The 13,912-nt window shown below is 36.7% G+C and overlaps 1 protein-coding gene across 3 annotated transcripts in view; it reads right to left on the bottom strand.

The window, feature by feature from the left end:
* The window catches only part of LOC129235147 (26 kDa secreted antigen-like), a 103,979-nt gene that overhangs the window by 80,196 nt on the left and 9,871 nt on the right, over positions 1–13,912 (bottom strand). For all 3 annotated transcript variants that reach the window (XM_054869017.1, XM_054850111.1, XM_054868872.1), the window contains one exon: positions 9,791–9,931. In XM_054869017.1, the coding sequence (XP_054724992.1) occupies positions 9,791–9,931 (141 nt within the window). The remainder of the gene's footprint in view (positions 1–9,790; positions 9,932–13,912) is intronic.

Below are 13,912 nucleotides of genomic sequence, written 5' to 3' on the forward strand. Positions count from 1 at the left end.
CCAATCGCATAAGAGTTGCAGAGGCAAGAAGATTTTGTGTAAAGGGTAGTCAAGGTAAATCACCCACTGAATCTATTCTAATCAACATATTTGGGAAAAATATACCTAAAATCATTGTTGTTTGGCTCACCAGTCAAAAAATCAATCCTTTCTATGATCGTCCTAGACAATGTCTATCTTGTAAGGCATTCAACCACGCCACGAAGAATTGCAAAGAGGCAGCTAAGTGCATGAACTGTGGTCAGAATCACTCGAAAGAGCCTTGTATGAATCCTCCTCATTGTGCCAATTGTGACAATGACCACCCGGCTAATTACAATCAATGTCCCGCTAGAATCAAGGAAGAGAGCATATTACGGTATAAGGCGCAGGAACAACTTACATTGGTTGAAGCTAGAAGAAGGTTTCGAGCTAATCAAATGACTAGTTATGCTACAATCACCAAAAAATGGCACGTCTAACAACATCACGAGAGAGGACCTAAATGATGCAATTCAGCAAGTTATCCTTGTTTGTGAGAAAAAAATAGCTGAAGCTCAACAAGATACTATCACTGCTATGAAAAAGATTTTCGAGAGCTCTCTTGAGCAGATCCATAAAAGCATATTGGATAATGTTACTCACACCATCGCCAAATCGATGGAACACTTCGGTAATAAGTTAGATATTAAGTTTGGTTATGATTCTGAACATAAAGGTAAAAAAGCAAAAATTAAAGGAAATTTTTTGATGGCACCCCCTCTGGGGACTTCACAAAGCTTTCTCGGCACTCCCGGGGATGATGGCGTTCCCTCCGCGGATGTGGCCAATCGGTAGGCCTGTGGTGTACCAGGGCCTTTGTGGGTTTGTTTTTCGTTGCGGGTTTTCTTTCTCCTATGTCCTTTTCTTGTGTTCAGTGGAACGCGAGGAGCGTCTTAAACAAAGGCACCTGGTTTTCGAACTCTTTTTTTTTTCTAATGCCTCAGTCTTGGCTATTCAAGAGACTTTTTTAAAAATCGGAGGGAGCTTTGCTCTCCCCTGCAAGAACATTTATCGTTTAGATCGTCCTAACCGCCCGGGTGGCGGCATTTTATTTGCCATTAACAATAAAATTCTCTACAAAAGTATCGATATGAATTTACCTCCATCTGACATTGAAGCTATTGGCATAAAAAAATTTTTGAAGAATAGTAAGACTTTACAGATGTTCAACTATATTCGCTCAAAGGGAAATGGGACTCTAATTGGCTCGACAGTTTTCAAAAATCTTTGATCCCTCCATTTATCATCTTTGGAGACTTTAATATCCACCATAATGCTCTGGGTAGCAATCACAACTCCTCTGATGCCGAGAAAGTCTTAAATTGGATTACTGATAACAATATTTGCCTGCTTAACACACATATACCGAACACTATTCCCACGGTAGTACTGGGTCTCTTCTAGATTTAACTTTATGCTCTGCCAATATCTTTTCTGACATGCATATAAACATACACTCTGATTTGTTTGATAGTGACCATCATCCCATCCAACTGTTTATAAATTTTAACACGGACCAAGTCCAAACCTACACTTATGCATGCTGGCAAACTTTTCTTAGCAGTATTAAGGAGAATCCCCAATGCGTCGACTCATCAGGCACTTTCCTGATTCCAAAAGTTATATCTGATGCTATTAACAAAAGTAAAAAAAATAACCAAAAGAAAGTACACGGGAACCCCCCTTGGTGGAATGCTGAATGTAGATATTATCTTGGCCAAAAACGCAAAGCCTTAAGGATAGCTAAAAATACGCTTTCTAGAGAAAAGTGGATGGTTTATAAAAAATTGGCTGCTAAACTGCGTCAGATTTGTTGGAGCAGTAAAAGAGCGTACTGGGGCAAGACTTGCGATGCAGCGGTAAAAAGCAATAATATCTTTAAGATTTTAAAGTCTCTGGCCAACCGATCGTCTGACAACATTAAGTCAAACTTTATCCTTAATTCTGGAAACATATCACACTATACTCCGGTGGCTCAAGCTAATGCTTTCGCCATATCTCTTCAAAAACCCAAAGTTAAATGGGGATTCCATTTGACCTCAGTGGCCCTTCAGTCGACAATTTTGATGAGCCGTTCTCCTTTGAAGAGCTCCAAAACGCGATTAACAAGGCTCGGAATACCTCCACTGGACCCGATGGTATACCTAGCAAGGCTCTGAAGTTTCTTGACAATAACCATCTTCGTACACTTCTGCAGGAAATTAATCTTAGCTGGAGTTCTGGTAATAGCCCAGACAACTGGAAAAAATCTACGATCATCCCTTTGTTTAAGAAAGGAAAAGACCGGAATGATTTAGCATCATATAGACCCAGTTCTCTCACCTCTACTATCGCCAAAACGATGGAACGTATGATTTTCGCGAGAATGATGAAATCTGTTGTCAATTTCTCAAATTTTCCTAATAACCAGTGTGGGTTTCTCCCCTTTAGAGGGTGTGACATCATTCAAGCTCAAATACACCACCAAATTTGTGAAGCTCGATCCCTCAGAAAATTTTTCATTCTTATTGCCCTCGATTAAAAGCAGCATACGACTTAGTCTGGATCGACGGACTAATATTCAAGATGTTGAGAATGGGAATTAGCAATAATGCAGCTTTATGGATCTATAATTTTCTTTCTGACAGAAAGTTCAACGTCAAATGGAGAGATGCTCTATCTGTGGAAAAAGCTCACTTTAGAAGTGTCCCTCAGGGCGCTGTTCTCAGTCCTTTATTATTCCAAATTTATATCCAGGATTTGAAAGACAGTGTCCCTACTAATGTTAATTTTATTACCTTTGCCGATGATATCTTTCTGTACTGTTCCGGGTCAGACTTAGACCTAGTCATGAGTCGGCTACAGGATGCCCTCTTTCACATCCAAAATTGGTGCAATACATGGCAGATGAAAATTGTTCCAAGCAAATGTGAGGCTATAAACTTTTCGAACAAGAAACTGAAACCAAGTATCAACTTTCAAATTGACGCCATTGATATCCCATGGGCTGATAAAATAAAAATTTTGGGTCTTAATTTTTCGAAAAATCTTACATTTCATGATCATTTTAAACATATTGCGCAAAAAACCACAAAGTATATCAATGTTTTCAAATTCATTTCTTCCAGGAAATGGGGAGCCAGGTCTGCCCACTTACTTAGGATCGGGAATATGTGCATACGTAGCAGGTTGGACTATGGGTGTCACGTTTTTGTTTCATCTTCTAAATCCAGCAGGAAAATCATTGATACGGTCTTCCACTCCTACCTCCGGGTCGCTACAGGACTGCCTTCTTTTACTCCCTTACCTATTTTACTCAAGGAAGCTGGTGAAATGCCACTGCAATTGCGACACAATATGTTGGCGAATATCTTTTACATCCGTCAGATTAGTTTGAAAGAGGAGTCGCCCATTGGAAAATTTTTAGCTTCCTTCACCATGGAATCCCGTCCGGCTAGAAAACATCAACACCCCCTGGCGATTTCATGCTCCAATCTTCTTAGAAATCTCAATGTTTTCAAAAGTCAAATCATTCCTTTGAATAAGCCGGTTGGCGCAGGAATTAAATGTAAAATTCATATCAATAACCTTCCTTTTCAGAATAAAGATTTACCTCCAGACGCAATAAAAAGCCTATTTCTGGAATGTAAGAACCATCTCTTTTCTAACTGCAACATAATTGCCACCGACGTTTCAAAAAAAGGTGACTCAGTCGCCATTCGGATTGTAAACTTCAATTCTGGTGAAGAACTTATGGGTAGAGTCCCATCTATAAATTCTTTGTTTGCTGCTGAAGGCCTAGCCATTTGGTTGGCCATCATTACTCTTCAAAAACAATGTTAAGAACATCATTCTATCGGATAGTCTATCTGTGCTTAACTCACTGGTAGCAGTTCATGTTAAATCTCCCTGGATATCGCTTATGATAAGGAAAGCTATTGAAAACAGAGTCGGATCGGTGTCGGACATCTGGCTCATCTGGACACCAGCTCATGTTGGGATTACTGAAAACGAGAGAGCTGATGAATTGGCTAATCTTGGGCATTCCCTGAACCTAATCCTTCATTGGGTTTCGTGCAGTGATATCATTCAGACTATTAAGAGAAACACTTGGAAAGAGTGTAATTCAACTTGGGAGAACTCAAAATATGCTGCCAACTTTGACCATCTTTCCTCTATCACGAAAGATAATAGATTAATCGCCAAAAGCAGGTATTGGGATGTGCTATTCTCGAAACTTAGGACAAGGACTCTAACGACTTATGATAACCTCTACAAAATCAATAAGTCTCATTCGCCAATGTGCCCCTCCTGCAATGTAAAGGACTCTGCAGATCGTTTTCTACTATCATGTCAAGCTTTCGAGAATCAGAGAGAGGTGCTCAGGAAAGCCGTTGGGTGTACCCCTCTCTCCTTTGGCTCTGTGTTGTGGCTTGAGGGTTGCGCCTTTCGTCGTGTTCGTGCTGTGGGCAGGTTCCTTGGTCAATGTGATCGGTTTTAACTTTCCTTTTGTTGGGTTTTCTTTGGTCTAATTGTTTATACAATAGGGGATTATTGGAGGCAAAGTCGAAGTAGCGAAGCAGAAGCCTCAATTAACATTTGAAAGAAAGAAAGAAAGAAAGAAATCCTTTCGACAGGAAGGTGCTTTTTGGATGCCCTGCCCCAGCGACCTGTTCGATTGGCGAGGCATCGGATTTTTAGTCTCTTGCAAATGGATACCTTGACATAGACCAGCGGTTCCCAACCTTTTTCTCTTTGCGAACCCCTTGGAACAGACAAAAAAGTTCGCGAACCCCCTGATGTTGAAATTAGTAACATGTAAGAAACAATAAAAAAACAGCATGTTTGCTTTCCATTTTTTGCAGCATTTGATTGCAATAAACAAAAATATAATTGTAAAATATCATTAAGTGCAAACATTAATAAAAAGTTAAAACTACATCTACAAGGAAAATTATAAACAAGAAGTTTTATAAACCAACTATTTTTTTTAAGCATACTTTAAATTGGGGAAAAAATCCTTAATGCGATATTTGTGGCTGTTTGACGGAACAAAGAAACTGAAAGTTTGGTTCAATGTCTGACAGTTTGAGTCTTAAATCAGGCTCTGCATTCAATCTGCTTCGGTATTTATCTTTGAGGTAAGTATAGGAGGAAAATCCTTTCTCGCACAGATATGTTGTACAAAATGGTAATAAAATTCGAGTTGCTTTTTTGGACAAAACGGTATAGTCATTTGTTACACTGAGCCAGAAGTGAATTAACGAGAGCTCTTTAAAGGTAGTTTTCAATGAATTATCACAGGATAACTCGATGAGCATTTCCTTTTCAGGTAATGTCAGGGGTGTTCTCTAAGCATGGATTTCCTTCAAAAGGATTGCGTATCCAGTTGTTTGAGAGAGGGACGTTACGCCTATTAGGAAAATACTCGTCAAAAGTTAGTTCCAAGATGTTGCAGATGTTCACATACATTTCTTTTAACGCTTTCATCAAGTTTCATTGAGTTTTCTGATAAAAAACTACTAAGAGAAGTGAAACAAGAAAACTCACCCATTTCCAGGCATTGGATCCAAAAATTCAATTTTTTTACCATAGCTTCAATTTTATCATATACAACGAAAATATTAACAACTGCACCTTGCAAGGATAGATTTAATTCATTTAATTTTGAAAAGATGTCAGCTAAATATGCAAGCCTTTGCATCCAAAGAGGATCGAATATGCAAGTGGACAAGTGAAATGGATGATCAACAAAAAATGTTTGGACTTCTGACTTCAATTCAAATAAGTGTGTAAAAATTTTGCCACGGGAAAGCCATCTAACTTCTGTGTGAAGAAGTAAAGTAACATGAAGGCTTCTCAATTCCTCACAAAGCGCGTGAAATAGACGGCAGTTTGTGGCACGTGATTTTATGAAATTTACAATTTTTACCGCATCATTCAAAGTAGCGGATAATTCTGCCGGAATACGCTTACATGCTAATGCTTGTCTATGAATGCAGCAATGAGTCCATTCAATTTTCTCGTTGATCTTCTTTACTCGCACCAAAAAGCCAACAAATTTTCCTGTCATTGATTTTGCACCATCCGTGCACACACCCACACACAAAGACCAATCTATTCCATTTTCTTCAAAGTAACTGTTGACCAGTTCGAAAATTGCTTCTCCAGTTGTGTTGGTTTTCAAAGGTTTTGCAAATAGTACATCTTCTTTAATTGTATCGTTAAAAATATACCTAACATAGACAAGTAATATTGCAGCGTTTGCTACATCAGTCGACTCATCAAGCTGGATCGCAAAATTATTCTCTTTTATTCTATTCACAAGTTCTTTCTCCACATTACTTGCCAAATCAGTAATTCTGCGTGATACTGTGTTGTTTGATAGCGGAACCAGGTCAATTTTTTTTGCTGACTTTTCTCCCAGCATACACTTAGCAATATCTTTAGCACCCGGTCCAATTAAATTTTCTGCAATTGTATGTGGCTCTCCAGATCTTGCAATTCTATAACTGACTCGATATGAAGCTTCAAGGGCCATTTTACTATCTTCGTTGGATTCTAACAGGAACGTAGAGACGCTACACTTTTTATTATATTCCAGTTTTCTTTTAAAATATTCGATAGGTTTGTCCATGTGTGTCGGATGCTTTGTTTCGAGGTGTCTTCTCAGAAGTGACGGTTTCAAACTGCTGTTCGCTAGAACTTCGTTGCAGAGAAGACAAAGCGGTCTAGGTTCAGACTCTTTTCCAGTAAAGTAAAAGCCCATTTGTAAATAGTCACTGTCATATTTTCGCTTTTTTCCTTTTTTCTCCCCTAGTTCACTTTTCTGTTTAGTCGGGGGAGGCGGCAGTTCATTACAGCTATCTATTTCAATATCCTGTGTTGATTCGAAAGTTACTGCTGATGTTGAGGGTTGATCGATTGACTGCTTGTCCATTTGTCGCTCAACCAAACTACCAGTTTTCAACCATCGATCCATAACAGCAGAAAGTTATTAAATCATAAAAATTACCAACACGATTATAACTTCACAAACAGAGTAGCAAGTTCACGTAGCAAAACCAATTGCAAACAAAATCACTTGTTTTCAAGCATCTCTAAAGTATCTCTAAATACGTCTGTTAACAACTATTTTTCCAGAACTATGAGCATGCTGATGTTATATATTTTTGAAAACGAACAGATGGGTAAAATCCAGTAATAAATTTTAAGTTTGTCTGCTATGTCTGTCATGTCTGCTATTCGATGACTCAATTCGACGGAAATTCCCGAGTTATATTTCAACCAGATTAGAAATAATACCCCTATGATGCATTGTTTGAGAATTCTTTATTTTTTTCCACATATGTATATTATGTATATTGTTTGATTGACTCCACGCGATGGCGCCTTTTTAAGGTCATCCTGATCCCCGCCACAGCTTAATACAACGTTTCTGCATGGCGCCTCGCAATAAAGAAGGAAGGATATCTCTTTCTGTTGTCTATCGAAAAAAAAATGAGAAAATTTCTTTTTAACCAAGATTATAAAACCGCTGAAAGATTTTTTTTTTTGAGCTTAATACAAGAGTCTGGCGCGTTTTCAAATTAAAAAAAAATTTTAGTCACTATGTGTGCAAATTGAATATTTTATAATTTTTTACCAAACTAGGAAAAATCCGCCATTGCACCGAAATTTTCGCGAACCCCCTTCCTGCACCTCGCGAACCCCTGGGGGTTCACGAACCACCGGTTGGGAACCTCTGACATAGACATTGTTGTCGACGAAACGTTTGAAATCATGTGGTATGTAATTTTTCTCTTTTATTTTGCAGGTCAGAGCTGGGGGGGGGGTGGTAATAAATGACAGCATATTACTAATAAACCTTACGCATACTATTTATACGTGTAAAATTTGTAGCATTTTATCCAAACAATAAGCATATACAACGTTTTATAATTTTCCTGCTTACTGTATTAAGCCTAATACGTAGCTACACATATAAGTTCGTTAACTCAAATACACATACTTTTACTTTTAATTTTTGCTGCATGTATGATACTGACCCGCACAGAAACCTTGCAGAATATTTAATATGCCAGCTGCTCCAGCTCTTCGTAAACGTAGCAGCAGATTAATACCCATGATTTCATTAATTCTTGTTTTAAGTGTTCCTAGTTTATTTTTTAATGTTCCATGTTTATTACTGTTGTTGTTTATCTTCGTTGTTACATACACTTATTTCTGTGCTACCCGTGTATGTGAAAATACATACTTTACTATATTTTCAATACATTTAACTACTTTAGCTGCAACATTGCGCTGTTTAAATGTAGAATATTTTACATCAGTTTTGACCATTTTATATATATATATATATATATATATATATATATATATATATATATATATATATATATATATATATATATATATATATATTAAAAAATTCAGAAACGGTGAGGTCACCCGAGAACTAAGAAATATTTGCCATGAATTTTTGATTTAAGCAATTATGTTAGGAAAGGGGTGAACTATGTTGTTATTAAGTGACGGGCCGTACTAATAACATTTTTAGAAATGCATATTTCTTTTTAAGAGGTGATAGCCTATCTCCAAATAGATTTACATTCTTAATATCTACAGGGTTAATGTCCCAAACTCATAATAATTTTACAAATTTCATTGTTTTTATTTCCTTTTACCAAAAAGAAAGTATTCTTCCGTGTGCAGGTAAAGGGCAGTAACTGCAAATTTTTCATTTCTTTGCATTTTTGTCAGCTGTTTTACGTTATCTTTTACAAGCTCGTTTATTTGGTTTCCGCTGGAAAAAAAAAGCGCGAAAAATACGTCTAATTCCAACCTTTCCCCATAGTTAGTATGGAATCCAAAACGCGTTTCTTCGAATATCTCGAAAACTCATATCTGCAGATACTGCCGTTTACCTGCACACGGCAGCATTGTATTCGTGAAAAAAAAAAAATCACTCAAAAACCGGCCTTAATTTTCATTTTGCTCGCCCCCAAATGAATACTGAGGTTTTTTTTCAATCCGACCACACGTGGATATATGCCTAAGAACGTATAGACACCTGTAATATCCATTTTGACGATACCCGAGTTAATTGCAACGAGTTTTCTCGTGACGTCAGTATGTACGTATGTATGTGCGTATGTACGTATGTGAGTATGTATCTCACATAACTCAAAAACGGTATGTCCCAGAAAGTTGAAATTTTTTACGTAGACTCCTAGTGGGGTCTAGTTGTGCACCTTTCTTTTTGGTTGCATTAAGATGCTCCAAAGGGAGTCTTTCACACCTTTTTGGGGGGAAATCATTGTTAATTTCAATGCAAACTCAAGTGTTGTTAAAATTTGGCAAACACTTGGCAATATATCGCCAAGTTTTTGGTCGCCAAGTTTTGTCGCCAACTTGGCTACAAATTTGTAGTGTTTTTTTTTTTGTAATCTGGTTTTAATTTGGTCACTATTGGCGATATTTAGAGAGTTAACCATTGAATCACATTAAAATTGCCAAAGTTGAGAAAATAAATCTGTATATATATATATTTTTTTTTTTGCTTTGGTTCGCAACAAACATGGGGTGAAAATATTTGAAGTGTTTCTTTGCTTACTTCAAGTCCAAGGCACCATTATCATTAAATTAGCGTAAAAGGAAGTCATGTGATGCTCACATCAGCTCGTTAACGTAATAATATTTACAGAAGCTTTTTAATTTATGAGGTAAATGTTGAACCTAGCGGTAGAGCAGCAAAAAGTATGTTAGTAAAACCGTTGAAGATACCTACAGCCACCAGGAGAAACAAAAGGAGCTTGCAGGTCCCCAGCTTTGCAAGTGTTTGAGTTATACCCTTCCTTGAGACACTCCTTTGGAATGTTGGTCGCCAACTCATGCAAAAATGGAGGTGTCACTCCAATGGCATCTGGATCTGTTTGATATAAATAAAAACTAAAGTAAAATTCAAAAACATCATAATTTCCAACTTTATTTTAAACCTTTAGTGCTATTCTAAATCAACAGTAGTTCAATAGCTGCTGTTGGTCGAAAAACTACTATCACGGGGATATTTTTCTCAAATTCTACGACATTATATCAATGTTTTATCAGCAGTGATATTCTGAAAAATGAACCGCGAAAGAACAAAAAATAAATCTTTATCAAATATATGTCAAGCAAAAAAAGTAAGAAAATCATAAAAGGTGCACTCTAAATTGAAAAATACCTAGACGATAAGTTACGTCTAGTCAAAATTGCATCTTAGTTGCTTTATGGAGATTGTAGTAGATCTTTTTTAACGTTATTTTACAGTAAAAGTAGTTGTACTTTAGAAAAAATGTTTATCTATAAAACAAGTGAACATATATATAACAGATGCTTGTGCTACTTCTCGATTATTTTGATTTTTAAATAAGTTAAGATCAGTGCCGGATCTAGGAATTTTAGGTGGGGCAAAACTTCAAAATGCCGCCCCCCCCCCCCCCTTAACACACGCATCCATCTTGCTTCAAATTTTTTTCAAACGCAAAACTTTTCTTGCTAAAAACTTTTTGAAATTTTTCAAGATTGTAGTTCGAAAAACCGTTTTAGAAGATCTATAGTAATGGTAAGGGAGGAAGAGGTTCAGGGGTCATCCTCTAAAAATTTTAGAAATTTAAACTCCAAGTACGCAACTGTGAAGTATTTCCGATTGTGACAGGAAAAGAGGGGTCCGGGGCTCTCCCCAGGAAATTGTTTAAAATAGTATTTCGAAAAATGCAGTTTTAGACGATTTATAGTGACGCTAAGGAAACAAGAGATTCGGGTGCTATCCCTAGAACATTTTTGAAATTGCAGCCTTAAAAACGCGGTTGTAGGCTTCCTTTGTTAAAAGTTAGTGCACCGTCAGCTTTTTGAAGTTAATGCTCTCAAAGCGTAATTTAACCAACCTTCGAAAAACAGAAGGAAGAGTTTTCAAGGGGCTCTCGCGCAGAAATTTTTCGTAATTGAAGCAGTGAAAATGAGGTTAAAGACGTTTTTTGATGATGTTAGTGAGAGAGAGAGAGTGAGGTATTCTCCCGAAATATTTTCGATGCTGTAGAAAACGCAGTTTTAGACTATTTTTGGTAATGTTAACGTTAGGAGAGGTTTGGAATCCTTTCCTGGCAAATTTTCGGAACTGAAATTTCATTAATGAAATCGTAGGTGATCTCCAATAATGTTATATAGAAGGAGGAGGTTTGGGGATCTCCTTCGTAAAGTTTTCGGATTGAAGCCTTAACAATGAAATTTTAGAGGATCTTTCGTGATCTTAAGAAGAACAGATTCGGGGGACCTACGGATTTTTTTTTTTTTTTAATTACTGTCAAAAGACGAAAATTATTCGATTTTGAATGATGCGGATGGCAGGGCATTTCTCAGGGGGTTACGATGGGAGCACCCTCCCGGAAGTTTTTCAAAATTACAGTCCTAAGTTCTCATGTGTAGGCCATCTTTAATGACGTTAGAGCAAAGGATGGGGTGCGAGAATATTTCCCCTGAATTCTTTTAAAACCTTACAATTACAAAAACTCACTTCCAAAAAGTTACAAAACACCTAAAAAGTTACAAAAACTCACTTCCTAGCTATCTTTGGGGACGCAAAAAGAAGAGTTTGGGTTTTCCCACTCTTCTCTCCTTTTGACGCCACTATCTTCATTTTTAATTTTAATTATCGATAAACATATTGTGGTAAAACCTTCGCCCAGTTTTCCTTTTCCAAAACCCATTGTCTGCTTAGATTTCCCGTAGGCTATTTCTATGTGTGACTTGAACTACATTTGAAGAATTTTCACTGTATAAGGTTAATTTTTGGTAAAATTTAAAAAACTTAAAAATATTATCTATGTTTTTGGTATACTAGGCACATGTACTACCTGCGTGGTAGCCAGCTCTTAAAAGCTCGGGGGTTGAATACTTGAATAGTATATGTCGGTACATGTCAGCATTATCAAAAAACTTGTCATCTTTTATAATACTCGTTTAATGTCAACCAATACTAAGCCTACCACGCAGTTGAAATAAACAAGTAAATTCTTGCTAATTTGATAAAAATGCAAATACTCGCTGACTTGTGCGTTACCGACCTCTATAGAAACCTGTAAATTATTATAATATGCAACTGCTGCAGCTCTTTGATAACGTAGCAGTTACGGAGCATTCTATTACTTATCTTAATGTTAATATTGTTCAACTTTTCCTATTTACATGGTTTTCAATTTACATTACATGGGCGCCCATATGCAAAGTTGCAAGGGGGGGGCTCAAATATTTTCCCTGTGGTTTAGCTGGATATTTTCCCCGTGGAAACTGATTTCAGGACGGATTAGAGTCATCAAAATTTGACATTTCTAATAACTTATTCATTAATGACTGGAGAAGAAATGTTTTTACATTTTTGCAATGAAAAAAGTACTAAAAGCAAGGAAGTTCTAATTTCAAAGGGGGGCCCGAGCCCCCCATTGCCCTCCTATATGGGCGCCCTTGTTACATTGTTAATATTCTTTTGGGTTTCTTGTTGTTTAGTACACTTGCCATTGTGCTACATACGAGTGTGACATTAAATTGTATAATATAAGTATATACATTTAATACTCTAGCTGCGTTTGCGTTGTCTAAATGTGGAATATTTTACTTCAAGTTTCAATAACTATATATATATATATATATATATATATATATATATATATATATATATATATATATATATATATATATATATATATATATATATATATATATATATATATATATATATTGACATTGTAAAATATGCCGCTCCTTAAAATACGCCACCATAGGTGGGAGCACGGTGCCTACACCAGAAGCCAGTCGATGGTACTATCAATATTTAGTACATTTTTATTTGATTCTGCTAAGTACGAATCTATTTAAATGCCTCGTACACATATGTAGTTCAATCGCACAAAAAGTGCTTATTTATCCCCTATTTAACACCTAAACACGCCTGTGTAAGGAGTCGCTTGCTGCTCGCTTCCCGGTTTTACTGACTTCTTTTGTAAAACATGCAGCCCCATGTTTTTGAAAATAAATGACTCTGTAAGTCAATTTCAGTCGTCAGCAAAATAAACGAGAAAGCATGAAATTCTACCTACACAATTTTTAACGTATCTGTTAAGTTAAATTTTCATAGTTTACTTTTGCATTTTTTTTTTTTTTTTCAGTTTCATATTTTCAATATTATAATAACCCAGAGTACTTTCCAGATTTTCTTAGAATAAGTCTCTTTTTCCTGCCCGAAACACCACTCAAATTTGTCGCCGCCTGAAGATCCCCCTCCCCCATAGATCCGGCTCTGGTTGAGTTAAGCATCCGAAATTACATTATTACCGGTTATACTGTAGTAAGTAAACCAAGTAAACTTCTACACAGAATAACAGACTTATATATTGATACAGCCATACATTCGAAATTATTTTCATGGGAGAAATAAAGTTGCAAAATTTTAAAAACTGAGATAGCTGTGAAAATAGAAGGAAACACCCTAAATAAATACTTACTTCTTTTTACAGAATGAAGGAAGTACTATTGCAAACGCGAAAAAATTTTCACTTACATATTGGCTTAAATTACCATTTTGCTCACTCTCGAATGACTGTTGAATGATTTTCTCGGCCCCCGGCGGGGGGACCGCACGTGCATATGTACCTAAGAACGTATGAATGCCTGAAATATCCATTTTGATGATCCCCTAGTGAAATACCTCGAGTTTTCTCGTGACGTGGTGTATACGTATGTGTGTGCGTATACCAGGGGCGGCATTTCAGCATTTCGTTTGGGGAGTCGAGTTTCTTGAACATGAATTTCCACAGTACGGTATAAAATAAATATTGGTTAACAGGAAGGAATAATAATAAAACGGTTTTAATGTTAA

This window comes from Uloborus diversus, chromosome 1, assembly GCF_026930045.1.
Source record: "Uloborus diversus isolate 005 chromosome 1, Udiv.v.3.1, whole genome shotgun sequence".
NCBI classification, from domain to species: domain Eukaryota; kingdom Metazoa; phylum Arthropoda; class Arachnida; order Araneae; family Uloboridae; genus Uloborus; species Uloborus diversus.